At 48.2% G+C, this 27,856-nt stretch overlaps 2 protein-coding genes across 8 annotated transcripts in view; one reads left to right on the forward strand and one right to left on the reverse strand.

Annotated features, from left to right (window-relative positions):
- The window catches only part of LOC134205897 (guanylate cyclase soluble subunit beta-1), a 244,713-nt gene that overhangs the window by 30,709 nt on the left and 186,148 nt on the right, over nucleotides 1-27,856 (reverse strand). For 6 of the 7 annotated variants that reach the window (XM_062681591.1, XM_062681594.1, XM_062681588.1 and 3 more), the window contains one exon: nucleotides 14,116-14,273. In XM_062681591.1, the coding sequence (XP_062537575.1) occupies nucleotides 14,116-14,273 (158 nt within the window). Of the gene's footprint in view, nucleotides 1-14,111; nucleotides 14,274-27,856 lie in introns of those variants that run through there. The other variant, XM_062681593.1, reaches the window with a different exon arrangement.
- LOC134205899 (uncharacterized) lies at nucleotides 12,463-14,114 on the forward strand. Its single transcript, XM_062681595.1, has 4 exons — nucleotides 12,463-13,013; nucleotides 13,083-13,296; nucleotides 13,535-13,630; nucleotides 13,704-14,114. The coding sequence occupies exons 1-4, from the start codon at nucleotides 12,692-12,694 to the stop codon at nucleotides 14,086-14,088; spliced, it is 1,017 nt and encodes a 338-aa protein (XP_062537579.1). The 5' UTR covers nucleotides 12,463-12,691; the 3' UTR covers nucleotides 14,089-14,114.

The following is a 27,856-nucleotide window of genomic DNA, read 5'->3' on the forward strand; positions in this document are numbered from 1 at the left end:
TCTTGACGCAGTGTACCTCGGAGTCTGGTTCGACTCGAAATGCACCTTCGGGAAGCACATTGTGTATCTGACACAAAAATGCCATGCTTTCAATAACCAGAACATGGTGGGGTGCGCACCCCGAAGATCTTATCACGTTGTACCGAACAACCATTCTGTCGGTCCTCGAATACGGTAGTTTCTGTTTTCAGTCCGCGGCTAAAACACACATGTTGAAGCTTCAACGGATTCAGTACCGTTGTCTCCGTATCGCGTTAGGTTGTATGAATTCGACTCATACGATGAGCCTGGAAGTACTTGCGGGAGTACTGCCTCTGACAGATCGTTTCGCGGAATTATCGCTCCGGTTCCTCATCCGCTGTGAGGTTCTCAATCCATTGGTCATTGACAACTTCGAGAAGCTGCTCGAACAAAACCCTCAATCTCGATTCATGAGTATTTACCACTGGTATATGACACTGGAGTTATGTCCCATCTTCGGTTGACACCAATCGTGCTAATTTCTTAGACTCTTACAGTTCCTCTGTTACTTTTGATCTGTCCATGAAGCAGGAGGTTCATGGAATACCAGGTCGTACCTCCATTATTTGCAAGCAAATACGGGCACGCTAGCGAGGAGAGAAGCTTTTTCACAGACGGGTCAAAAATGGATGACTCCACTGGATTTGGTGTTTTCAACGTTTTTCATAGCGCTTACTTTAAGCTCAAAAAGCCTTGTTCCGTGTATGCTGCTGAGCTAGCAGCTATACACTATTCACTCGAGCAAATCGTATTCCTACCTCCTGACCACTTTTTCATTTTCACCGACAGTCTAAGTTCCTTGGAGGCTGTTCGGTCAATGAAACCGGTTAAGCACTCAGCGTATCTTCTGAATGGGATACGGAAAGCTTTGAGTGCCTTATCACAACGGTCTTACACAATCACCATGGCTTGGGTCCCTTCTCATTGCTCGATCCCGGGAAATGAGAAAGCGGACTCTTTGGCTAAGGTGGGCGCTATGGAAGGTGATATTTACGATCGGAAAATCACCTTCGATGAATTATTCACATTAGTTCGTCAGGAAACCTTGAACAGCTGGCAACAGAAATGGACAAATGGGGAGTTGGGTAGATGACTGTATTCAATTCGCCCGCAGGTGTCAGAAGCGTCCATGGTTCAAATAATTGAATATGGGGCGAGACTTCATTCGAACCATGAGTCGTCTAATGTCCAATCACTACACTTTAAATGCACATCTTTTCAGAGTGGGGCTCTCGGAAGGTAATCTCTGTGTTTGCGGTGCGGATTATCAGGACATAGATCATGTCGTATGGGCGTGCGAGGAGCATCGTGGCCTCAGATCTACGCTAAATGAACATCTCCGGGTCCGAGGAAAACAACGAAAACCTATTAGGGAAGTGTTGGCGGGCCTTGACCTCGAATACATGTCCCTTGTCCACCAATTCTTGAAAGTAGCAGATTAGGCTGTAACCATTGTCCCCTTGTCGTACCCCATATCGAATGTCTTCCTCTTGTTGCTCATCAATGTCTGTCGTTATTCCCTCTCGTATTACTTCCTCTTGTTGTCTTCCAAGAAAATATTTGTTTGTTTCGTTACAGATGAAACATCGTTAAGCATCTAAACCATGCAACCATTAGAATCGTTATTAGTCAATGCCTTAAATCCCTTTCCTTTCCCTTTGTATTATTGTATTCCTTAACCTCGACCAAACCGCGAGTTTTTCGGTTCCCCAAAACTAACATTATTTATAAGAATCAAGATAAAAATTGTACTAGAAACATGATTTAGGCTCCGTAGCGCTTTACGGCAAATGAGCCTCTCAAATAAACAAAAGATTTTAAAAAATATGGTTCTAGATAACGGCAATTTATTTTGATGAACAAGTCAATTTAATGAAAACTCAGTATTGTACAACGGATATTATTAAAAAATCCATCATGAAAAACTACAAATTTTGAAATTGACATTACTTTTGATTCCCTAGATGAAATATTTTGAAATTTTCAGAGCAGACGCCTGAATATTATATCTTTCGAAAAGCGAATTCAGAATGGATGGACATTTTTTACGTTAATAACGGTCACAAGCACACCGTGCTGGTAGACGCACTGAGAGATCAGTGCAACGTCGAGATCCAGGAATCCGCGATTCGTACGCAAAGGCTATGGGGGAATCCAGGTTGCCTCAGTTTTCCGGTGCTCAGGCCTGTCCGGCCTCTAGAAGGGTCATGCAAGTAACACAGCTACACTTGAACCACTGCAAGGCAGCTCAACTGCTGCTACAACAGACGGTTATTGGACGCAAAGCTGATGTTGCCTTGCTGGATGGTCGGTAAAGCCATACTGGAAGATTAATGAGGGGCATACTTCCAGCGACCATCAGAAAGTACGCTTTTTTGGTCGGTTATACCCCCAAAGGAACCACAAGGTGGCTCAGTGTTTCTGATACAGGATGACGCACCTCACAGTTTAACCCGGAACTGTTAGTGGAGGATGGAAAAGTTGGACTACAGGATTAGGCGGTGACGAATCAGCCGTGGTACTAACACGTGCCTGCGACATAACGATGCCAAGAAGGACCAAACCTCTCGGTAACCTCTCGGTCTTAGAGCTAAAAGGATGTTGCGACGTGCTAGAACAGACGCTGAAAGAGTCGATAGACGCCGGGTATTCCAGTCAGCGAGCAGAGCTCTGAACTACGAGATAAAATGTAGCAAGAGAGCCTGCTTTGAGCAGCTGTGCAGGATGTCCAATGACACCCCATGGGGGATGCATACAGGATAGTGATGGCTAGGACCAACAGTACGCCCCTGAGAGATCCTCAGAGATGTTAGCCAGAATAGTAGAAGTATTGTTTCCGAAACATGAATCATGGAACTGGCCCGCTACACCGTACGATTCAGTCTACGTGGTAGCGCTAGTGACTAACGAGGAGCTTATCGTAGCTGCAAGAAAACTTAAGCCCGGATGGTATTCCAAACCTGGTCATTAAACACGCCATTCTTGCTGCTTAAGATGGAGCTGCCTCCAACGATGCATGGGTGAAGAAAATTTCCCAGACCGTTGGAAACGACAGAAATTGGTGCTATTGCCGAAGCCCAGTTAACTGCCGGGAAATCCTTCGGCATGCAGACCAATTTGCCTACTCTACACAGCTGGGAAGTTGCTAGAGAGGGTGATCCTGAATAGATTGTCGGACTATACGAGTGTGCTGGTGGCTTATCTAGCAACCAGTCCGGTTTCCGTAAAGGCTGTTCTATCAAGTTCTACCATCAAAGCAATTCGGTCGGTAACGGATACGGCAAAGGTAGCGCGTAAGCCGGGTTATATGACATACCCATCCCACACTACCTGAGTTAACCTTTCAGGTTTCTGTTTGCAGATTTCCGTTTACCCTTGCCTAAGAAAAAAATCATAAGGGTTGTGTACAAGACATGACCGCCCGACGTAAACTACGTGAAACAGTTTGGTGAAATGAAGAATCTAGTGCCATTATCCATGAGTATTACAAAATTACTCTTTGGATTTCTTATGAAATTTACATTTTAAAAGGAACTAATATATTTATGGAATTAAAACAAATTTATTGAATTCTCGAGTTTTGTATAATATGAGTTGTTTAGTTTTGTTTGTTTAAATTCAATTCTTTGTTGTTTTTCCAATTTTTCGAAAAATATCCTAAATGAGCTTAACTAAACTTGGGTATTTCTTAATTTCAATTTATCAGGTTTAATTGCACTTTTTACTGTATTTATCCATTAAAACTTGAGATATGAGGATAACTACCGTCAAATCACTGAAGACGCACACATGTTTTTGCAAAGACCACGCACTCGTGATTTCGCTACTGACGGCATCATTTCGATTGAACTGTCTCCATCTCCATCTTTCGATTGATTGTTAACAACCCGCCTTCCCAATCACAAGCTGCAACAAAATCAAATAAGATCTTGAGAAAATTTCACCTGGCTGCCACTGATGCCATCCATACGAATTCATATTTGTAGCATCTCCTCCCGGGGCGCACTCGTGATTCTGCTACGGACGGCAACATTATGGCGTCGCCAAGTGGTTAATTTGCCCTTTGAACAATATTCGCCTCCCCTCTTCCTTTGCATAAGATGGTGGCCCTGAGAAGAACCGATTGACTCGTTCAGCAACTCCGCCGATGCTGGGACCGCTGCCCGCGACATTTCTAATGAAATGCCACGTGCGCGGGGGAGAGCAGTTTTCTTATCATCAATAAAGATGGCTTTTTTTAACTTTAAATTCATTTATTTTAATCTTTTTGTTTTTCACAGTGATTTTTACATTTAAAGTGTTTAGCCTTCTGGCCCTTCATCTTAGGTTATGAGTATTTCTTTTTTTATGTAATTTTTATATAATGAAACTTATTTTCTATTTTTACAGTTTAGCCTTTTGGAGGCATCGATTTGTTTGTGAAATTTGATAACCTAACTACTATGTACACTAATATTTACAATAAAAATTTGATAACCTAGATTGGAACTAGCGCCCTAAGCGCTTGTTGGTCCGAGTGCAAGCAACGGACCCTAAACTTTTCTTTACACTCACCAAAGCGTTCATGTAAGGTCTTTATCCCGGCCAGACGGTGGACCTTGGATGTTCTTGTCCTGGGAGGGGTGTTGAGGATCATCCTCAGGAATTTGTTTTGGACCCGTTGAAGTTTGAGGTGGTGGGTTTTAGCGCAGCTCTCCCAGACCGGCATGCCGTATTCGATCACAGGGAGGATGATTTGCTTGTAGACAGCAAGCTTATTTTTCAGGGACAATGACGACCGGCGGTTGATCAAAGGGTACAGTAGTTTCAACAAGACGTTACACTTTGTCACCGTTTTGTCAACCTGCTGCCTGAAAATAAGCTTGCTGTCGAGGGTCAAGCAAGGTAGTCGGCCTCATTGGCCCATTCCACAGTCGTGCCATTGAGGATGATTTTACAGTCCCCAGGGGAACAAGTTTAGGGATTTGGAGTGGGGAAAATGATGACCTGGGTCTTCGCCGCGTTGATACAGATCTTCCAGCTGGTGAGGTACTCTGTCAGGGCATCCAGGCCTCGTTGGAGTTTTGCCACTAGCGCTCTGATCACTCTACCGTTGTAGACGATGGATGTGTCATCTGCGAACAGAGACAGAATGCCGCCTTCTGGAGGTTCTGGCATGTCGGAGGTGAACAGAATGAAAAGCAGGAGCCCGAGGATACTGCCCTGGGGAACGCCTGCGACGATGTTGTGCGCATTGGAACTCGCTCCGCTGATTGAGACCCGGAATGTCCTTGCCGACAGGTAATTGTTGATGATTTTCACCAGGTAGCTGGGAAGATTGTAGCGTTGTAGTTTGTACACCAGGCCATCATGCCATACATTGTCAAATGCCTTCTCGACATCGAGTAAGGCCATGGCGGATGTTTTTGAGACAAACTTGTTCCGTCTGAGGACGTTGGTAACTCGGGTCAATTGGTGTACAGTTGACCGACCGCGTCGGAAACCAAACTGTTCCTCGAGCAAGATGTTGAGATTTTCGGCAGACTCAAGTAACTCTCTTATTTGTCAAACCGAAAACAATATGTAGAGTTTAACAACAAACAATCTCAGCTGATCCCTGTCCTGAATGGTGTACCTCAAGGATCGATCCTTGGCCCACTTCTATTTTCACTGTATATCAATGATTTACCATTATCTCTATCGCACTGCAAATTTCATTTATATGCAGATGATTGTCAATTATATATATCTGGAGAACCTAGAAACATTTCTGAAATTGTTAATAAAATTAATTCCGATATTGAAAATATCTTGATATGGTGTAATCACAACGGTCTTATCCTAAATGCGAAAAAAACTCAAACCATTATTTTTCACGTATGAAATTGATTAACATGCCGCTAATTAAAGTGGGTGATGATCTCATTGATTATTCAAATATTGTTAAAAATTTGGGTCTTATGATGGATTCAAACCTTAACTGGTATGCCCAAGTTAACGCCGTCTGCAACAAAGTTTATAATGCTTTGCACTCCCTAGTTTTGCTGAGACATTGCACTCCTCAACATATTAGAATCCAATTGGCTAGATCACTTTTGGTTCCTTTGTTTGATTACGGCGATACGCTGTTTGGTCTAGTTTCTACAAAAAAATTAAACAAATTGAACTTAGTATTTAATGCTGTCACAAGATATGCTTTCAATCTTAAAAAATACGAGCATATATCAAATTATCGAAATCAATTACTTGGATGCAATCTCACGAATCACCTCAAACTTAGAATGTATATTCAAGTCCATAAAATAATAAATAACCCTCCTTCATACCTCAAAAATTTCTTTGAGTATGTTCGATCCTCACGAGTATCAGCACTTATCGTTCCGAGATGTAACTCAAATGATCTAAAAGTATCCTTTCGCCACCGTGCTGTAAAACTTTGGAACGATTTACCCAGAAATTGCAGGAGCGAACGAGATCTTATTTGCTTTAAGAGAAAAATTGGATGCGTTTTGAATTAGTAGTGCATAGTAGTTAGGTGTACATAAGAGCATATACTCTGAAAACCATTAGGCGGTTATTTATGTAATTATGTTGTATTAAATAAATAAATAAATAAAAAAAAAAGTAACCGGTGATGAATAGCTTTTTCGAATTGCTTGGATAATCCTGAGAGAAGGCTGATGTGACTATAGCTTTTGGGTGAGGAAGGATCCTTCCCTGGCTTCCGGATGGGGATGAATTTCGCTGACTTCCAGTACGATGGAAAGTAGCTGAGCCGGAGACACTGATTAAAGATCAGCGAGAGGTGCTCAAAGAACGGAGCACTCATGTGTTTGAGCTCGAGATTCAGTATGCTGTCGAAGCCTGGGGCCTTTATGTTCTTCAACGCTTTGATATAGGCCGTCAATTCGCCAGCTGAGATCTCCAACTCCACCGAGAAGTTGTTAGGAATCAAATGGATGTTGTTAGCATGCTCGTTGACGGCTGTTTCGATGTTCTGCCCAAGATTGTGTGAGCTGACGAAGTGCCGACCTATTTCAGCGACCTTCTTTGCAGGAGTTATCAAGCGATCCTTAGATCCATTATTGTCTAGTGGGATCAAAGGTGGAGTGGGCCGAGGCTTGGATTTTAGTATTTTGGTCATTTTCCAGAACGGCTTAGTATAATCTGGGAGAGTGCGGATCTTATTCGAGAAGTCGTTATTTTTGAGGTCCACCATTCTGGCCTTGATAATTTTTGTGATTCGATTACAGCGTGCCTTAAGCTCAGGCAGTCCAGTACGCTGAAACTGCCTGCGAGTGACATTCCGCAATCGAATCAAATCTTTGGTGAGTGTATCGATGTTTAAGGAGTTGCTTACCTGCCGAGCCGTCGGTACGTGATGCTCTCGGGCCGCCGTGATCGCCTCCTGGATAGCGCACAGCTGGCGGTCGATACTTTCCGGCGTCTCCGGACGCACCTCGTAATCGACGGTGTTATCGACGCACTGCTGGAACCGCTGCCAGTTCACTCGGTGGTAGTTCCTCCGTAACTGCTGGTGCCGATTGACCGAGGAGCCCAGTTCCGCCACCACCGGATAGTGATCCGAACTGAGCTCCTGGTATACAACCGGCTGCGAGACGTGGTCACTCAGGTTTGTTATGTAGAGGTCGAGCGTTGCGTGGGCACCGGACCGACTCAGCAGAGTGGGTGTATCCGGGCTCAAGATCGTGTAGTGGCCTTCCTCATTGTCGTTGCTCCAGATGGTGCTGTTTCGATTGCCGCGACTGTTGCCCCAGGCTTGATGTTTGGCATTCAAGTCGCCGGCAATGATATACTGGCCTTGCCTACGCGTCAGCTTGACGATGTCCCTCCGAAGGGCAGCCGATGATCCATCGTCGGCTTTGGCTTGCGTTGGACATGAGCGCCGCGATGAGCGCGATTGTGCCAACCGAAGTGGTGATTTCGACACCGATGGCCTCGATGACACTGAGCTGGAAGCTTGGAAGCAGACGACAGTTGATGTTGTAGCGAAGAGCGATGGTCACACCACCTCCCTGGTCGGCCGGTCGAGTCGCACGATGCGGAAGTCAGGGATGTTGATGTTCACCTCAGGTTTTAGGTGCGTTTCGGTGATGAACGTCACGTCTATTTCCTTCTCCTCAAGGAAATCCTTCACCTCAATTCTTTTGCCCCAGCAAGCGTTCCAATTGACCAGGCCCACCCTAGCAGCCATTTTCGATGATGAACATGCCAAGAGTGAAGACCTGGTCGAAGCGGGTTTTGCAGCCGCGCAGTCGAGTGGCGAGCTGCGCGAAGATCGGCATCAGTTGTTCCGGAGTGTACAGCGGAGCAGATTCTTCCGATGGGACGGCTTCGTTCTCCGACTGCCGACGGAACCCAGGAGGAGAGAGCGGGGGCCATTCGCTGGTGGATGGTGCCGACGATGTTGGAGCTTGGACCGATGCCGCTGCCGCTGCCAGTCGCTTGTGCGGCTGTAGCGGTGGGAGTAACGGAATCACACGACGGGGAGCCGGGATGGCTGGAAAGTTCACCTCATTGATTACGGGAACACGGTTCTTCTTCGGAATAGTCCTGGTGGAAGCCTTCTTCCGGATTTCCAGGAACTCGGCTCGCTTTGGGCAGCCCTTTGTGGTGGCGCGATGTTTGTCGCCACAGTTGACGCACTTGGGATCGGCCACCTCCATTTTGTCGCACTCGTCCGTCGGATGGGGTTCGCCACACTTGTTGCAGCGCGGCTTCATGCGGCAGTTCCTGGTGCCGTGCCCGAAATTGAAGCAGTTGGTGCATTGCGTGACATCGCGGTGCACTGGCCGATATCGCTCCCAGTCAACGACGGTGTAATTTATAACGCCAACCAGCTTCAGGTCCTTCCAGGTAGTGGAGCCGTGCTCCAGATGGATCAGGTAAAGCTGGTCGCGATATCTCCTCGCCTTGTCGTGACGAGCGATCTTGTGTACGGCCACTGGCTTCAGTCCGCAACTTTCGAGCTCTGCTTGGAGCTCTTCCTCCTTCATGTCGTGGAGTCCTCGCAGCAAAGCCTTGAGCGGCTTCGTGCCAGGGTGGTCATGAGTGTAGTACTCATACTTGTGGACCCTCGAGGAACTCCACGACGGATTGATGATGGTCCCTGTTGGCCGGCATTACTTTCACGCCCTCGCTGCAGAGCCGAAAAGTACATTTCAGCCCTTTAGCGATCAGCTGACGAATTATTGGGCGTAAATCCGGTAGATCGCCTTTCACAAACACGGGCGAGCACTTCTCCTTGCGCTCCGGTTGAACCTGCGGCAGCTGCGATTGCTACTTCTTCCTCTTTTCGGCGGATTGCTGGCGTCATCAAACGGCAACGGCGATAACACGTTGCTCTGCAAAAGCTGCTTGGAGGGGTTACCCGCGCCTCCAAGAGCAGTGCGCTTATGCACTTTTCCAGCGACCGAATCGGCCACCGAGACTCCCATGACGGGCCCGGGAGAAAATAACGCCAGCGCGACAAGCGAACACGTAAACAGCGAACGAACGAGAAAACACTTCGAAAAATGCGCGAGCAAAAAACACGTCCGTACGTGTTGCTGTCTCGAACTGGAATGCGAATAAAGATGGCTCATTAGTCCCTCCTCTTTATTGTCCGGTATGGCTGCAAATATTGTGTAACCGTCAAACACTCACCAAAGGGGCGTGGCTACAGATTGAACTTTATTGATTGCAAGAAAGCAGCTCTCCCACGCGCGCGAGCCATTTCGTTCGAGATGTAGCGGAAAGCAGACCGTGGTACCACCTTCGGTATCGGCGGAGCTCCTACCGGAAATTTTATTCCCGGCGATGGTGTGGGTCGTGCGGTCGTCGTCATTAACATTAGCAGCGCTCAGTTTAAATTTTCTTGTATGAAGTAGGGGGAATTACGGCTTTTGCAGGTTTTGTTCTATTATTGTCGGCGGGGGTTTTTGTTGACCAAGTATTATGAAATTTGGCCACAATATTCTTTGATATGCAAAGAATGTTTAGGCCAAATTATGAGCATAATTAGTTATAGAAACCCCCTGACAATAATAGAACAAAACCTGCCAAAGCCGTAATTTCCCCTACTAACGATTGGCTACCATCAATGAAAGTAGCTCTTAAGTCACAAATTAAGGCGGGATGAATTTTGATCAAAGTAAAACTTAATTGCTTGTTGATGGCAGATTGTTTTCCGTCGGTAGTAGAATCACGAGATCCCGATTCAGAGGAAGACTTATAATTTTAGTAGATAGTCATCCATGCGAATACATTTTTGCAGCTTCTCCGTTTGAAGTGCGCTCGTGAAGAAAACATACGATGATTCAACTCATCCATGAGTTTTTAGGTGCTAAGTTGGACTTGATTTGGATCGTCCATGAGTTTTGACGTAGGACTTACGTCTTTCTTTACTATACTGGGTGTCATTTAGATTTTTGGAAATTGAGAGCGTTACGCTGGAAGGGAAGATTTTGAACGTTACTAGCGCCTTTATCTTTCGATGGATTTTTAAGATTTATATATAAATCAGCTCAGTCACTCTCCAGCAATTTGCCTATTTCATTGAAACTTAAGATTTTAACGATAAGCTATTGAAATTTTCAATTTTTGTCAAAGCCAGTAAAAATTACATATGTAACCAATCCCGTGCATTCTTAACACGGACATCAGAATGCGGTATGTCACGGGCCTTCAGATCAAGCGGAAGATTTTTTGTGTGTATAAACGAAGCAGTGCCTGCCGTGTGTGAGGTGAGTCATTACAGCTTGTGACAGCAGCGCGTACTGACGTGCGTACTCGCGAATTTTTCGTTTCGTTCGTTCGTTCGCTGTTTACCTACACAGCGACAGCATGCAGTCACAAGCAGCGGTAGAACTGCCAGTGGGTCTGCAAATATGCATGAAAGAAGTGGGCACATTTTTTTGTCATTCTGTGCTTCATGATGGTCGGATGCAGATGGTGTCGGTTGCGATGGATGCAATCGCCCATCGCATCGCTCGGAATTCACGGCTAGAGGCTGATGATGGCTGAGGCAGCGAGGGCAGCGGTGGTGGATAAGAAGAATAAAATAAGAGAGATTTGGTCTGCTCATCCAGGTGATTGGTTTCATAATCCACATGATACCGGGAGGGGTACAAGTCATGTCATATGCCTAACCATATGTCAAGTTGTGTTTGGTACTAAACGACACGTACATTAAAACATGGTTATACTATAACAGTTCTGATTCCCTAGCAAAAAAAAACAACTACACTGATGAAAATAAAAATTTGATTAAAATAATTACTTTCATTTATTTGCAGAAGGCATTAGCAATTAAAGATGCACAATCAGCAATAGTGGTCATATCCATTTCAGATTAGAAAATTTCGCTATATTACATGTAAATGTTTTAAAAAAGTCCGGAAAAAATAATTTCCTGGATAATATTTAAATAAACTTATTAAACATCTTATTCTTTGTTTTTCATTTTCTGAGAAATTGTATTATTAAACTTGACGTAGACTCGGAGTTTGGAATCAAAACATTAAATAATTTTTCGTTGATGTATTAGGAGTACCTACTCTATTTTAGTTGGGTTACTGCTCCTTGATTTGTTTCTTATTATTGTGATTTTTCATCAGTAAGCACGCATGTTAGTGAAAAGAAGCAACGAAATTGGTGCTGCATCCAGAATGAAAATGACGCGCGCACGCGAAGCACACAGGGAAAACGAAGCCGTGGATCAAAAGACCCGTACCTTACTGCAATCTGATGTCCGTGTTGGGGATTTATGAACGGAATTGAATTTTTCACCCGGTTTGGAAAGAAATAACATTTTTAATAGATTAACGTTGATAATCAATAGTATCAATATCAATAGAATTGGCAAATTGCTGGAGAGTTTCCAAATCTATTGATAAGCAAATCTCGGAAATCCATCGAAAGATAAAGACGCTATTAGCGTTTGAAATCTATCCTAATTTCGTGAAGGTCTCGAATTTGGAAATTTTGGTTTTATACCTTGTATCTGAGTCTTCCCCTTAGACGTAGTTTACGTCAAAACATATTACCTCATATATAATAATTATTATTAGTTGATATTACCGAGGATGGCTCTGTTATTCAGGAAATTTAGATTTTGAATATTGCTAGTCGATGAGCTTATAAAAAATCCGGATATGTTAATGAACATTTTCAATTATTTCACAGAATTAAAAATAAGTTTATGAAGAGCGAATTTTATAGCCAGATAAATAAATTGCTTGCTACTTGGGAGTTGACTCAATTATAAATATAATTTGAGAAACACTGCCCCGAGACTGCAGTATTATTCGTCTGACTGTAACGTCCCTACTGGACAAGTGACCGAACATGCCGAAGTCCTATGCCTGTGCACATGAAGTGTCTCTTTGGGGAAAGGTAATTAAAATTCCGTTTCCCTACTGCCCTGCTGTTGTGCTGTTGGATAGTCTAAACAGGCGGCGACAACAACAGTCAACTTTGCCGTTCGATCCGAATCGGACCAAAGAATTGGGTAGGAGGAGGACAGTCACCGACCTACCAATTGGTGATAATTTGAACTGAGCACCTCTAATTGGAAGCTACGTTCTGTTTCCGCTGACGGGGCAGCAGCGTGTGGATTTCCGGACCAGCGGAAGCTGTTGTATATCACTGACCGAAAGTTGGACTGGGATTAGTTGAACCCTCGCTTGCGATGGAATACGTTTTCGATATATTTTTCGAGGAGTCCTTCCTGACGATGGAGCGCAGCGGGTTGAAAAGTCGCAGCGGCCGGAGGGACGTGATTGACCACCTCAATTCGGTCATTTCCGGTTGTATTGAGGGTCGACCGACGGCCAATGCCCAGTTGGCGGTCGGTTTGGCGGTGAAATCTGCTATCGATTACCACCGGAAGATGAAGGACGACAATTTTAGGGTTTGCATGATGGGGAAGTATCACAACGTGCTGTATATTGCGCTGCGGATCGCATGGGACTGGAGCTTGGAGGACTCTGAGGTGATTCGGTTGTTGTTGGGTGAGAATGCGGTCCGGTGTGATAAGTGAATGTGAAACCTTATTTGGGTTATTTTTTATTGAGTTACAGAGGAAATTTACGCGTGTGAAAATACGTTCGAGAGGTTGTTTTTGGGAGCGTTGTTCGGAACGAATGCACCCCATTTCATTGCCGGCTGGAAGAGTGACTTTAAGGATCAGGATGAAAATTTGAGGGCGATGGTATTTTTTCTGCATCACGCTGGTCGAGCGAGACTAAACTTCCCAAGCTATTCGTACATCTATCGGGATTTGATGCCAACGAAGTAAGTAACATTTGAACAATTTTACGAATTGATCGCATCGTTTTTACTTGTTATAATTATTATTATTGAGCCTAATTACTATCGCTTCAAATGAAAGCTTTATCCAAATAATTGGTCATGGGTTCTTCTCCGACGTAAACTATTTGAAATTGAAAATGTTGGATCAATTAAGTTTAACCGGTCTCTACATTACGAACCTAGATACCTAAATTGTAACAAAATGTGCTTCTAATTTCAGATTTATTGATATTCCTATCGAATCCTGTGGTAAGGCTGCCCCTCTCCGCGTAGCCATACAGGCTTCAGCTCCAGACATCTTGATGATTTTGTTGCGGTAACTGTTCATGCTTGTGAAATTGATTCATATGTACATATAGGACATAATTTGCTTTAATTACCATTTTCAGCCACGGTGCCAACCCCAACCCGGACGACGGAGGATCGTCCCCAATTCTAAGCCTCCTGGATAAACTACGCGAGTACGAAAACCGATCCTACCCCTACCAGCTGGTGTCCTGCCTCAAACTGCTTCTCCGTTGCACCATCATGATAGAACTGCCCTACAAACCGCACCTCTTCCACGTCCGCAAGGAAATGTTCCAAATCAAGTACAATCTACTCCTGGCAGACAATCTCATCCCACTGGATCAACTGTACGGAGTACCCAGTCTGAAATCCATTTGCCGGTGCCACGTTCGGGACCAACTTAGGGCAAACTTCCAGCTACCGCGCGGTATCAACCGGCTCAATGTGCCACGAAAAATTATGAAATATATCGATTTGCTCGATTGATCGTTAGTTGGATCATCGGATACTCACTTGTAGGTCGTCTCACTGATGTTGATCTTCCCGTGGACCCCGGTCGTTTCCGTCCGACTCGTCAGGTTGACCGTGTTGCCAAACAGACAGTAGCGGGGCATTCGGTTACCGATGACACCGGTGACCACCTCGCCCGAATGAATCCCGATTGTGATTTGCTGGTGGGGATGGAGAGGGGGAGAAATTTTGTAAGGCATTGTAATACCGCTATGCTAATAGTGAATGTGACTTGATTTGAAAGCGAATTGAACGTCTAAACACTTTCGTTTAATTCCCATGAAGGAAAATAAAGCGCTGGAAAGTTAATTGAAGTAAATCGCTTGCACAATCAGAAAATATTTAATCTAAAATTACTTCTGATGGCTGGATTCGGAGAATGACAATAAATTCGTATTCAATTTTGATTAAAAATTGGATTGAATTAGAATTGAATTTGGATTCAGATTTGGATTGAATTATAATTGAATTTGAATTGGATTCAATTTGAATTTGACTTGAATCAAAATTGTATTGGATTCGAATTTCAAATGCATTTGGATTTAGTTTCGATCGGATTTGGATGAACTTTGCATCGAATGTGGAATGACTTTTGATTGGATTTCATTTGAATTGGAATTGGATTTGGATTGAAATTGGATGGAATTTGGATCAGATTGGATTTGGGTTGGATTTGGCATGGCTAGGAATTCGTTCATAATTCGAAGAGGATTGAATTTGGATTCGGATTCAATTGATATTTGATTTTAGTTTTGTTCTGAATTGGTTTTGGATTTGGCTCTGATTTGGATTGTATTTCAATTGAATTTGGGTTTGAATTGGATTTGGTTTGAATTTGGATTGGATTTGGATTGGATTTGGGTTTGGATTGGATTTAGAATGGATTTGGATTGAATTTGGATTGGACTTGGATAGGTTTTGGATTGTATTTAAATTAAATTTGGGTTTGAATTGGATTTGGATTGGATTTGGTTTGGATTTGGGTTTGGATTGGATTTGGATTGGATTTGGATTGGATTTGGATTGTATTGGTTTGGATCGGATTGGATTTGGGTTGGATTTGGATTGGATTTGGAATGGAATGGATTGGACTTGGATTGGATTTGGATTGTATTTAAATTGAAATTGGGTTTGGATTGGATTTGGTTAGAATTTGAATTGGATTTGGATTGGATATGGTTTGGATTGGATTTGGATTGGATTTGGATTGGATTTGGATTGGATTTGGATTGGATTTGGATTGGATTTGGATTTGATTTGGATTTGATTTGGATTTGATCCGACTGGATCCGACCGATCTGGAAATGGATTTGGACTGACCTGGACTGGACCTGACTGACTTAGACTGACTTATACATCGGATCTGGACTGGATTTATATCGATTTGGACTCAGATTTTGATTTGATCCGGACCTGATCTGATTTGGGGCTGATTTGGACCGGACCTGGAACGGAAACGAACTGGACCTTGACTGTACTTAAACCGAAACTGGGCCTGGACTGGATCTGGCTAGAACCTGAACTGGATCTGACTGACCTGGACTGCACATGGCCTGGATCTGGACTGGATCTGACCGATCTGGCCTGGATCTGGGCCTGACTGGATCTGACTGGACTTAGACTGGACTAGGACTGGATCTGAACTGGATCTGACTGGATCTGGACTAGATCTGGACTGACTTACACCGGATCTGGACTAGACCTGGATCTGGACTGACCTGGACCTGACCTGACTCTCATCTGGAACCGATCTGGACTAGATCTGACTGGAACCGACTGGAACTGCACTGGATCTGGACTGGATCTGGACTGGATCTGACTGGACTGGATCTGGACCTGACCTGGACTGGATCTGACTGACTTGACCGATGATGACAGGATCTGGACTGACTGGATCTGACTGACTGGACTTGGACCTGACCTGACTGATCTGACCTGAACCTGGAACTGATCTGGATCTGGACCGGAACCGACTGGACTGACCTGACTGACTGGATCCGACTGGACTGAACCTGGACTGGACTAGGACTGATCTTGACTGACTGGATCTGGACTGGATCTGGACTGACCTGGACTGGATCTGGATCTGGACTGACTGACTGGATCTGGACTGACCTGGACTGACTTGGACTGGATCGGACTGACCTGGATCGATGGACTGAACCTGGACTGACTTGACTGGATCTGACTGACTGGACTGGACTGACCTGGACCCTGAAACTGACCTGATCTAGACTGGAACCGACGGACAGGATAGATCTGACTGGATCTGACCGACTTGAACCTGACCTGAACCTGACCTGGATCTGGACCGACTTGGATCTGACCTGGAACTGACCTGGAACCGATCTGACTGGATCTGGACTGATCCGGACTGGATCTGGACTGAACTGACCGAACCTGACCGCACTGACTGATCTGGACTGGACCTGGACTGATCTGGACTGATCTGACTGATCTGGACTGATCTGGACTGGACCTGGATCTGAACCGGACTTGATTTAGACGGATCTGACTGGAACCGACATGGACAGGACCTGACTGGATCTGGACTGGACTTGAACCTGGATCTGAACCTGACCTGACCTGACTGGATCCGACCTGGGCCTGGAACCTGACTGGAACCGATCTGGACTGACCTGGACTGGACTGGACTGATCTGACTGGAACTGACTGAACCTGGACTGCATCTGGACTGGAATCCTGGACTGACTGGACTGGATCTGGACCTGGACCTGACTGGATCTGACCGACCTGGACTGCACTTGACCGACTGACCTGACCGACCTGACTGGACTGAACCTGACCTGACCTGGACTGACTGGACTGGACTGGATCTGACTGACCTGGACCTGACCTGACTGACTGACCTGGACTGGATCTGACCTGACTGACTGGACTGACCGACCTGGACTGGATCTGACCGACCTGGACTGGATCTGACTGACCTGGACTGACTCTGGACTGACCTGACCGATCTGACTGACCTGACTGGACTTGGAACCTGACTGATCTGGACTGACCTGGACTGACTGACTGGACCTGGACTGATCTGGACTGGATCTGGACCTGACCGACTGGACTGACCTGACTGGACTGATCTGACTGACCGACCTGGACTGATCTGGACTGGATCTGGACTGACCTGGACTGGATCTGACTGACTGACCTGGACTCTAAACCGACTGGAACCTGGACTGGATCGACTTGACCTGGACCTGACTGGATCTGACTGATCTGGACTGGAACCTGGACTGGATCTGGACCGACCTGACTGACTGGATCTGACCCTGACCTAATTTGGACTGACCGGACTGATCTGACTGGAACTGGACTGAACCACTGGATCTTGGATCGGAGCTGACTTGGATCTGGACTGACTGGATCTGACTCGACCTGACTGGATCTTGACTGATCTGACTCTGACTGGACCTGGACTGATCGACTTGGACTGACTGAACTCCTGACTGGATCTGACTGGATCGATCGACTGACTGGACTGGATCTGACTGATCTGGACCTGGACTGGACTGACCTGGACTGACCTGGACTGACCTGACTGGACCTGACCTGGATCTGGACTGGACTGACTGACTTGACCTGGACCTGGATCTGACTGACTCTGGACTGGACTTGGACTGACCGATCTGGACTGACTGGATCTGGACTGACTGACCTGATCTATTGACTGACTGATCTGGACTGATCTGGACTGGATCTGACTGACTGGATCTGGACTGACTTGGACTGACTCTGGACTGACTGGACTTGGACTGATCTTGGACTGACCTGACTGACCTGGACTGGATCTGGACCGACTGGATCTGACTGGATCTGGACTGACTGGATCTGACCTGACCTGGACTGACTTGGACTGACTTGACTGACCTGGGACTGGATCTGGACTGATCGACCTGGACTGACCTGACCTTAGACTGATCTGGACTGGACCTGACTGGATCGACTGACCTGGACTGGATCTGACTGACCTGGACTGGACCTGGACTGACCGATCTGACTTGGATCTGGACTGGACCTGGATCTGGATACCGACTGGACTGACCGACCTGGACTGACTGACTGGATCTCTGGATCTGACTGACTGATCTGGATCTGATCTGGACTGGACTGACTGACTGACTGGATCTGACTGGATCTGACTGACTGACTGGACCGACCTGGACTGGATCTGGACCTGACTGACCGGACTGGACTGGACCTGGACTGATCGACTGGACCTGGAATTGGACCTGGACCGACTGAACTGACTGGATCTGACCGATCTGGACTGACTGATCTGGTACCTGGATCTGGACTGACCTGACCTGGACTGGACCGACTGGACTGACTGACTGGACCTGACTCGACTGATCTGGACTGACCTGACTGATCTGGATCGACTTGACTGACAGGACTGACCTGACTGACCTGGATTGACTGGACGACCTGGATCTACTGACCTGGACTGATCTGACTGACCTGGACTGATCTGGACTGATTGACTGACCTGGACTGACTGACCTGGACTGGACCTGGACTGGATTTGACTGACCTGGACTGGATCTGGATCTGACTGACCTGGACTGGATCTGGACTGACTGGACTGATCTGACCGGACCTGGATCTGACTGGATCTGGACTGATCTGGACTGACTGACTGGATCTGGACTGATCTGGACTGAACCTGGACTGATTTGGACTGATCTGACTGACCTGGACCTTGACTGACCTGGATCTGGACTGACTGGATCTGACTGGACTGATCTGGACCGATCTGACTGGATCTGACCGACTGACTGACCTGGGACTGACCGATCTGGACTGGACCTGGACTGGACCTGACTGACCTGGACCGGATCTGGACTGACCTGAACCGATCTGGATCTGACCGACTGATCTGGATTGACTGACCTGGACTGATCTGACCGATCTGGACTGGATCTGGACTGACCTGTACTGACCTGGACTGACTGGACCGACTGGACTGACCTGGACTGACCGGACTGGATCTGGACTGGATCTGACTGATCTGACTGGACTGGACCTGGACTGACCGATCTGACTGACCTGGACCTGACTGACCTGACTGACCTGGAACTGGATCTGACTGACCTGGACTGACCGACCTGGACCTGACTGGACTGGATCAATTGACCTGACCGACTGGATCTGACCGACCTGGACTGGATCTGGACTGATCTGGACCGACTTGACTGATCTGGACTGATCTGGACTGGATCTGACTGGACTGACTGACTGGATCTGGACTGACTTGACCGACCTGGACTTGACTACCGACTGGATCTTGGACCGACCTGGACTGACCTGACTGGATCTGGACTGACCTGACTGACCTGGATTGACTGGATTGGACTGACCTGACCTGGACTGAACCTGGACTGACTAGACGATCTGGACTGACCTGGGATCTGACTGGACTGACCTGGACTGACCTGGACTTGACCTGACTGGATCTGGACTGACTTGACCTGATCTTGACTGGAACCTGGACTGATCTGGACTGATCTGGATGGACTGGAACCTGGACCTGGACTGACCGACTGACTGGACTGATCTGGATCGATCGGACTGACTGACTGACTGGACTGACCTGGATCGACTGATCTGGACTGATCTGGACTGACTGGACTGGATCTGACTGGACTGGACTGACCTGACTGATCTGGACTGATGACTGACCTGACTGGACCTGGACTGACCTGGACTGACCTGGATCTGACTGGATCTGGACCTGGACTGACCTGGACTGACTTGGACTGAACCTGACTGGACCTGGATCGACTGGACTGGATCTGGACTGACCGACTGGATCTGGACTGGACTGGATCTGACTGATCTGGACTGATCTGACTGACTGGACTGGACTGACCGATCTGACCGACTGGACTGACTCCTGACTGACTGGACTGGATCTGGACTGGATCTGGACTGACTGGACTGGATCTGACCGATCTGGACTGGATCTGACTGACCTGACTGGATCTGGACTGACCTGACTGACCTGGACTGGATCATGACTGACCTGGACTGATCTGGACCGACTGATCTGACTGATCTGTCGACCGATCTGATCGACCTGATCTGACTGGATCTTGGACTGGATCTGAATCGACCTGACTGGACTGGATCAGAACTGGATCTTGGACTGACCTGGACTGGATCTGGACTGACTTGACTGACCTGACTTGACTGACTGACCTGGACTGGATCGACTGATTGACTGGATTCAGATCCTGATCATACCTGGACTGACTTGACCGAACTGACTGGATTTGACCGATTTCCTGACTTGGACCTGGATCGATCTGACTGGACTTGGACTGATCTGGACTGACCTGGACTGGACTTGGACCTGGACTGACTTGGACTGGACCAAATTGACTGGGATTTGACTGATCTGGACTGGATCTGGACTGACTTGACCTGACTGATCGTACTGACCGGACTGGATCTGATCTGATCTGGACTGGACTGACCTGATCTGACTGGATCTGGACTGACTTGTACCGGATCTGGACTGACTTGGACTGGACTGGACTGGACTGAACCTGACTGGATTTGGACTGACTTGCGACCGGGATCTGACCGATCTGACTGGATCTGACCGACTGGACTGACTTGACTGGACTCCGAACCTGACTGACTGGATCGAGACTCTGGACTGGATCTAACTGACTGACTGGATCTGACCTGGACTCGACCGACTCTGACCTGGATCGGACTGACCTGGACTGATCTGGACCGATCTGGACCTGACTGACCTGGACTGACCAGGACCTGATCGGACTGACTGACTGATCTAGGACTGACTGGACTGACCTTGGACTGACTCTGTACTTGGATCGACTGGACCTGGACTGATCTGGACCTGGATCTGACCTGACCTGGACTGGACTGACTTGGACCGACTGACTGACCTGGATCCGACTTGGACCGGACCTGAATCGATCTGACCTGGACCGACTGACTTGCTGACTCTGGATCTGACCTGGACTGATCGACCTGATCTGACCGACAGACCGACCTGGACTGGATCTGGACTGAATTCCTAGACTGACCTAGACCTGACCTGGACTGGACCTTGGACTGGACCTGGACTGATCTGGACTGACCTGACTGACCTGACCTGGACTGGATCTGACTGGATCGGACCGATCGACTGACCTGGACTGGATCTGACCTGGACTGACCTGGATCTGACTGACCTGGACTGACCTGGACTGACTGACTGGATCTGGACTGACCTGACTGGACTGGATCTGACTGATCTGGACTGGATCTGGACTGACCTGACTGGATCTGGACCTGGATCAGACTGGATCAGACCTGGATCTGGACTGACCTGGACTGATCTGGACTGGATCGACCTGGATCTGACCTGGACTGGATCGACTGAACTGACTGACTGGACTGGACCTGGACTGACCTGGACTGATCATGATCTGGACTGTACTGGATCTGACCTGACCGACTGGATCTGACTGGACTGACTGATCTGGACTGGATCTGGACTGGATCTGGACCGATCACCTGGACTGGATCTGGACTGGATCTGGACTGACCTGGACCGATCTGACCGACCTGATTCGACTGACTGGACTGGATCTGGACTGATCGACCGACTGGATTGACCTGGACTGACCTGGACTGGATCTGACCGACTGGACTGACTGACCAGACTGGACTTGGACTGGACCTGATTGATTTGGACTGACTGACTGACCTGGACTGGATCTGGACTGGAACCTGGACTGATCTGACTGATTTGACCTGGACTGACTGATCTGACTGAACCGACTGGACTGGACTGATTTGGATCTGACTGGACTTGGATCGACTGACTCTGGACTGACTGGATCGACTGACTGGATCTTGGACCGATCTGGACTGGACTGGACCTGGATCTGACCGACCGGACCTTGACCTGGACCTGATCTTGGATTGGACTGACCTGGACTTGGACTGATCTGGACTGGACCTGGATTGATCTGATCTGACTGAACCTGACTGGACCTGATTGACCTGGACTGACCTGACTGGATCTGGACTGACCTGGATCTGGACCTGACTGGACCTGGACTGGATCTGGACTGACTCCGACTGGACTGACTGGATCTGACTGACTGACTGGACTGATCTGGACTGACCTGACTGGACTGGATCAACCTGGACTGACCTGGACTGGATCGGACTGGATCTGGACTGACCTGGACTGATCTGGACCGATCGACTGGACTGACCTGGATCTGACTGGACCTGGACTGACCTGACTGACCGATCTGAGACTGGATCTGGACTGGATCTGGACTGACCTTGACTGATCTGGACTGGATCTGACTGGATCTGACCTGATCTGACTGACCTGACTGGATCTGACCTGGATCTGACTGGATCTGGACTGACTGGACTGACCTGGACTGGACCTGATCGATCTGGACTGATCTGGACTGACTGACTGGATCTGACTGACTTGACTGGATCTTGACTGATCTGGACTGACCTGACTGACTGGATCTGATCTGGACTGACCTGGACTGGACTGGACTGAACCTGGACTGGATCAGACTGGAACCGACTGGATCTGACTGACTCTGACTGGATCTGGACTGACTCCTTGGACTGACTGGATCTGACTTGGACTCTGGACTGACCGATCTGGACTGGACCTGACTGACCTGGACTGACCTGACTGGATCTGAACCTGGATCTGATCGGATCTGGATCTGACCTTGGACTGATCTGGACTGACCTGACCTGGATCGGACTGACTCACCTGACTGATCTGGACTGATCTGACCTGGACTGGATCTGGACTGATCTGACTTGACTGGATCTGGACTGACCAGGACCGAACCTGGACCGTGACTGGACCTGACTGACCTGACTGACTGGACTGGACTGGACCGACCTGACAGACTGAATCTGGACTGGATCGGACTGGATCTGACTGATCTGGACCGACTGACCTGACTGACCGACTGACCTGGACTGACCTGACTGGACTGGACTGACTGGACTGACCTGGACTGAATCTGACTGACCAGGACTGGATCTAAATGGATCTGGACCTGACTGGACCTAGACTGACTGGATCTGGACCGACTGGACTGACTGGATCTGATCAACTGACTGACTGGACTGACTGGACCTGGATCAACCGACCTGGAGACTGGATCCTGACTGGACCGGACTGGGATCTGGACTGACCTGGACTGGATCTGGACTGGATCTGACTGGATCTGGACTGACCTGGACCGACCTGGACTGACCTGGACTGGACTGACCTGGACTGGATCTGGACTGACCTGACCTGGATCTGACTCCTGGACTGGACCTGGACCGACCTGGTACTGACTTGGACTGGATCTGGACTTGGACCTGGATCTGACCGACGACTAGACTGACTGACTGGATCGACCAGGACTGAACCTGGATCTGATCTAGACTGATCTGGATCAGACTGACTGACCTTACAGGACTGAACTGACCTGACTTGACTGGATCTGGACTGACCTGGACTGGACCTGGACTGACTGACTGACTGGACTGACCTGGACTGACCTGGACCTGACTGGAAACGGATCTGGACTGATCTGGACTGACCTGGACCTGATCTGAAACGGATCTGGAAACGGATCTTGGACTGACTGGACCTGGACCTGGACTGAACCTGACTGGATCAGGACTGACCTGGTACTGGATCATGACCGATCTGGATCAATGATCTGGACTGACCTGGGAGCAGACTGACTGGATCTGGACTGGATCTGGTACCGATCATGACTGACTGGATCTGAACCTGACTGACTAGGACTGGATCATGGACTGGATCTGGACTGATCGACTGGATCGACTCTAGACTTGACTGGACTTGATCGATCTTGGACTGGATCTGGACTGACTCCAGACTGGACTGGACTGGACCTGGACTGACTGATCTGGACTGACCTTACTGGATCAGGACAGGACCTGGACTGGATCTGGACTGGATCGACCAGGACAGACCTGGACTGGATCTGACCTGACCTGACTGGACCTGTACTGGAACCGACTAGGACTGGATCTGGAACCGACCTGACCGACCTGGACTGAACCTGGACTGACCTGGACCGAACTGGACTGACCTGGACCGCATCTGACTGGATCTGGACTGGACCTGGACTGGATCTGGACCTGACCTGGACTGACCTTGGACTGGATCTGGACTGGATCTGGACTGGACTGACTGGACTGACTGGACTGGACTGAACCTGGACTGATCAGGACTGGATCTGGTACTGGATCTGGACTGAATCTGGTACCGACCTGGACTGATTAGACTGGATCTGACTGACTGAACCTGGACTGATCAGGACTGGTACCTGGACTGACTCTGTACCGATCTTGACTGGACCTGGACTGACCTGGACTGACTCCAGACTGGATCTGGACTGGACCTGGACTGGACCGGGACTGACCTGGACTGGATCTGGACTGGATCTGAACTGACCTGGACTGGATCAGGACAGACTTGACTGGATCTGGACCTGGAACCGACCTGGACTGATCTGGAACCGACTCTGGAACTGGACTTGACTGACCTGGACTGAACCTGACTGGATCTGACTGGATCTGGTACTGGATCTGGACTGATCTGGACCAATTGACCTGACTGGACCGGACTGGACTTGATCTACCGACTGGACTGACTTGGACTGGACCTGGACTGAACCTGACTGAATCAGGACTGGATCTGGACTGATCTGTACTGATCTGACCTGACCTGGACTGACCTGACCGACCTGGACCTGACCTGACCTGGACCTGGACTGGATCTGGACTGACTGGATCTGGACTTGGACCTGGACTGGACTTGACCTGACCTGGACCTGACCTGGACCTGGACTGGACTGGACTGATCTGGACTGGACTGGATCTGACTGACTGACCTGACTGGACCTGGACCTGGACTGTTCTGCACTGGCCTCTGGACCGAACCTGGACTGGCTTCTGGACCTGGACTGATCTGGACCTGACCGATCTGGATCTGGACTGTCCTGATCATTCTTGAACCGACTCTTGACTGGATCTGGACTGGACTGGACTGACCTTGACTGGATCTTGACCTGACTGGCTCTGCACCGATCTGGACTGATCTGGACTGGACCTGAACCGATCTAGACAAGATCTGGACTGACCTGGACTGGGGCCTGACCTGGACCTGAACCTGAAACCGATCTGGAACCGATCTGGAACTGACCTGGACTGATCTTGACCGACCTTGGACTGAACCTGGATCGACCTGGACTGGATCTGGACTGACCTGACTGGATCTGTACTGACCTGACTGACTGAACCTGGACTGTACTAGGCCTGACCTGACTGGACAAGCAGGACTGGACCTGGACTGGATCTGGACTGACCTGGACTGACCTGGACTGGATCTGGACTGGACTGACTGGACCTGGACCGGATCTGGACTGACCTGGACCTGACCTGACTGACCTGGACTCGACTGACCTTGGATCTGGACTTGATCTGGACCTGAACCTGACCTGACCTGACTGACCTGACCTGACTGACCTGGATTGACTGGATCTGACCTGACTCTGACTGGGCCTGGACTGATCTGACCTGGACTGATCTGGACTGACCTGACTGGATCTGACCGACTGACTGACTGACCGGATCTGGACCTGGACCTGGATCGACTGACTGGACCTGGACCTGGACCGAACCTGGATCCGACCTGGAAACCTGGACCGATCTGGACTGATCTGATCTTGGACTGGATCTGGACTGGATCTGGGGCCTGACTGATTTTGACCGACTTGGATCTGGACTGACTAGGACTGGACCTGGACTGGATCTGACTGATCTGGACTGACTCTAGACTGACTGGGACTGGACTGGATCTGGACTGGATCCGGACTGGATCTGGACTGGATCTGAACTGATCTGAACTGGACCTGGACTGACCTGACTGGACCTGGACTTGGACCTGGACTGAACCTGGACTGAACTTGACCACCTGGACTGGACTGACCTGGCTGATCTGGACTGATCTGACTGACTGGATCTGGACTGACCTGGACTGGACCTGGACTGGATCTGGACCTGACCTGGACCGATCTGGACTGACCTGACCGAACCTGGACTGACCGATCTGGACTGACCTGACTGGATCTGGACTGACCTGGACTGACCTGGACCGGATCTGACCGACCTGGACTGGACCTGGACCGATCTGGACCTGACTGACTGACCTGACCGACTGGACTGATCTGACTGGACCTGGACTGGACCTGGACTGGATCTGGACTGACTTGGATCTGGACTGACTGGATCTGACCTGACCTGGACTGACCTGGACCTGAACCTGACTGGACTGGACTGATCTGACCGAATTCTGACTGGACTGGACTGACCTGACTGGATCTGACCTGACCTGACCTGGATCTGGACCTGGACCGACTGGACTGACCTGGATCTGGACTGGACTGACCTGGAACCTGACCTGGATCTGACCTGGACTGACTGACTGGCCTGGACTGGACCTGACCGACCTGACCTGACCTGACTGGATCTGGACTGGACCTGGACCGACCCTGATCTGGACTGACCTTGGACTGACCGGACCTGGGACCTGGACTGACCTGACCGACCTGGACCGAACCGACTGACTCTAAACTGGACCGGATCTGGACTGACCTGGACTTGACCGACCTGGACCGATCTGGACCTGGACTGACTTTGGACTGGATCTGGACCTGACTGACTAGGACTGGACCTGGACTGGACCTGGACTGACCTGGACTGGATCTGACTGACTGGGACCGGACCTGGATCTGGACTGAACCGGACTGAACCTGGACTGACTGACCTGGACTGACCTGGACTGGATCTGGACTGACCTGGACTGACTGGACTGGATCTGGACCGATCTTGGACTGATCTGGACTGACCTGACTGGATCTGACCGGACTGGACCGACTGACCGACCGACCTGGACTGGATCTGACTGACCTTGGACTGACCTGACTGACCTGACTGACTGGACTGATCTGGATTGATCTGACTGACCTGACTGATTTGACTGATCTGGACTGATCTGGATTGACTAGATTGGATTAGGATTGGATTTTGAATGGTTTTGGATTGGATTTGGATTGGATTTGGATTGGATTTGGATTGGATTGGATTTGGAATGGATTGGATTTGGATTGGATTTGGTCTGGATTTGGATTGGTTTTGGATTGAATTCGGAACGGATTGGATTTTGATGGATTTTTGAATTGTTTGGTTTTCGATTTGGATTGGATTCAGATTGGGTTTGTTTTGAAATTGGATTTGGATTGTAATTGGATTAGATTTTAATTTTTATTGGATTTGAATTAAAATTATAATGATTTTTTTTGGATTTGGATTGGACTTTGATTTAGTTTGGGATTTGATTTGGATTTAATTTGGAATTAATTTGGTTTGGATTTTAATTGCAATTGCACTGTATTTGGTTTTGGTTTAAAATTTGATTTTGATTTCATTTGGAAAAAAATTAACTGCAAAGGACGAAAGAAGAAAATATATAATGAACAAGGTATAAAGATAAAAAAAGTAAGAAGAAAGAATAAAGAGTTATTGAGGGAAAGGTTAAGAATAAAGCAGAACAAATATAAAGATCGAATAAAGAAGAAAAAAAAGATGGGAAAATAAAAAAAAAACCTGGAGAATGCAGAGGAAAGAA

Source organism: Armigeres subalbatus, chromosome 1 (genome assembly GCF_024139115.2).
Source record: "Armigeres subalbatus isolate Guangzhou_Male chromosome 1, GZ_Asu_2, whole genome shotgun sequence".
NCBI classification, from domain to species: Eukaryota; Metazoa; Arthropoda; class Insecta; order Diptera; family Culicidae; genus Armigeres; species Armigeres subalbatus.

What these genes read in the sequence shown, in the direction of transcription:
- LOC134205899 (XM_062681595.1), top strand. Translation starts at nt 12,692, where the DNA reads ATGGAATACGTTTTCGATATATTTTTCGAGGAGTCCTTCCTGACGATG. An exon ending in GGTGATTCGGTTGTTGTTGG is followed by an intron (nt 13,014 to 13,082) that starts GTGAGAATGCGG and finishes ATTGAGTTACAG; the next exon opens with AGGAAATTTACGCGTGTGAA. An exon ending in CGGGATTTGATGCCAACGAA is followed by an intron (nt 13,297 to 13,534) that starts GTAAGTAACATT and finishes TTCTAATTTCAG; the next exon opens with ATTTATTGATATTCCTATCG.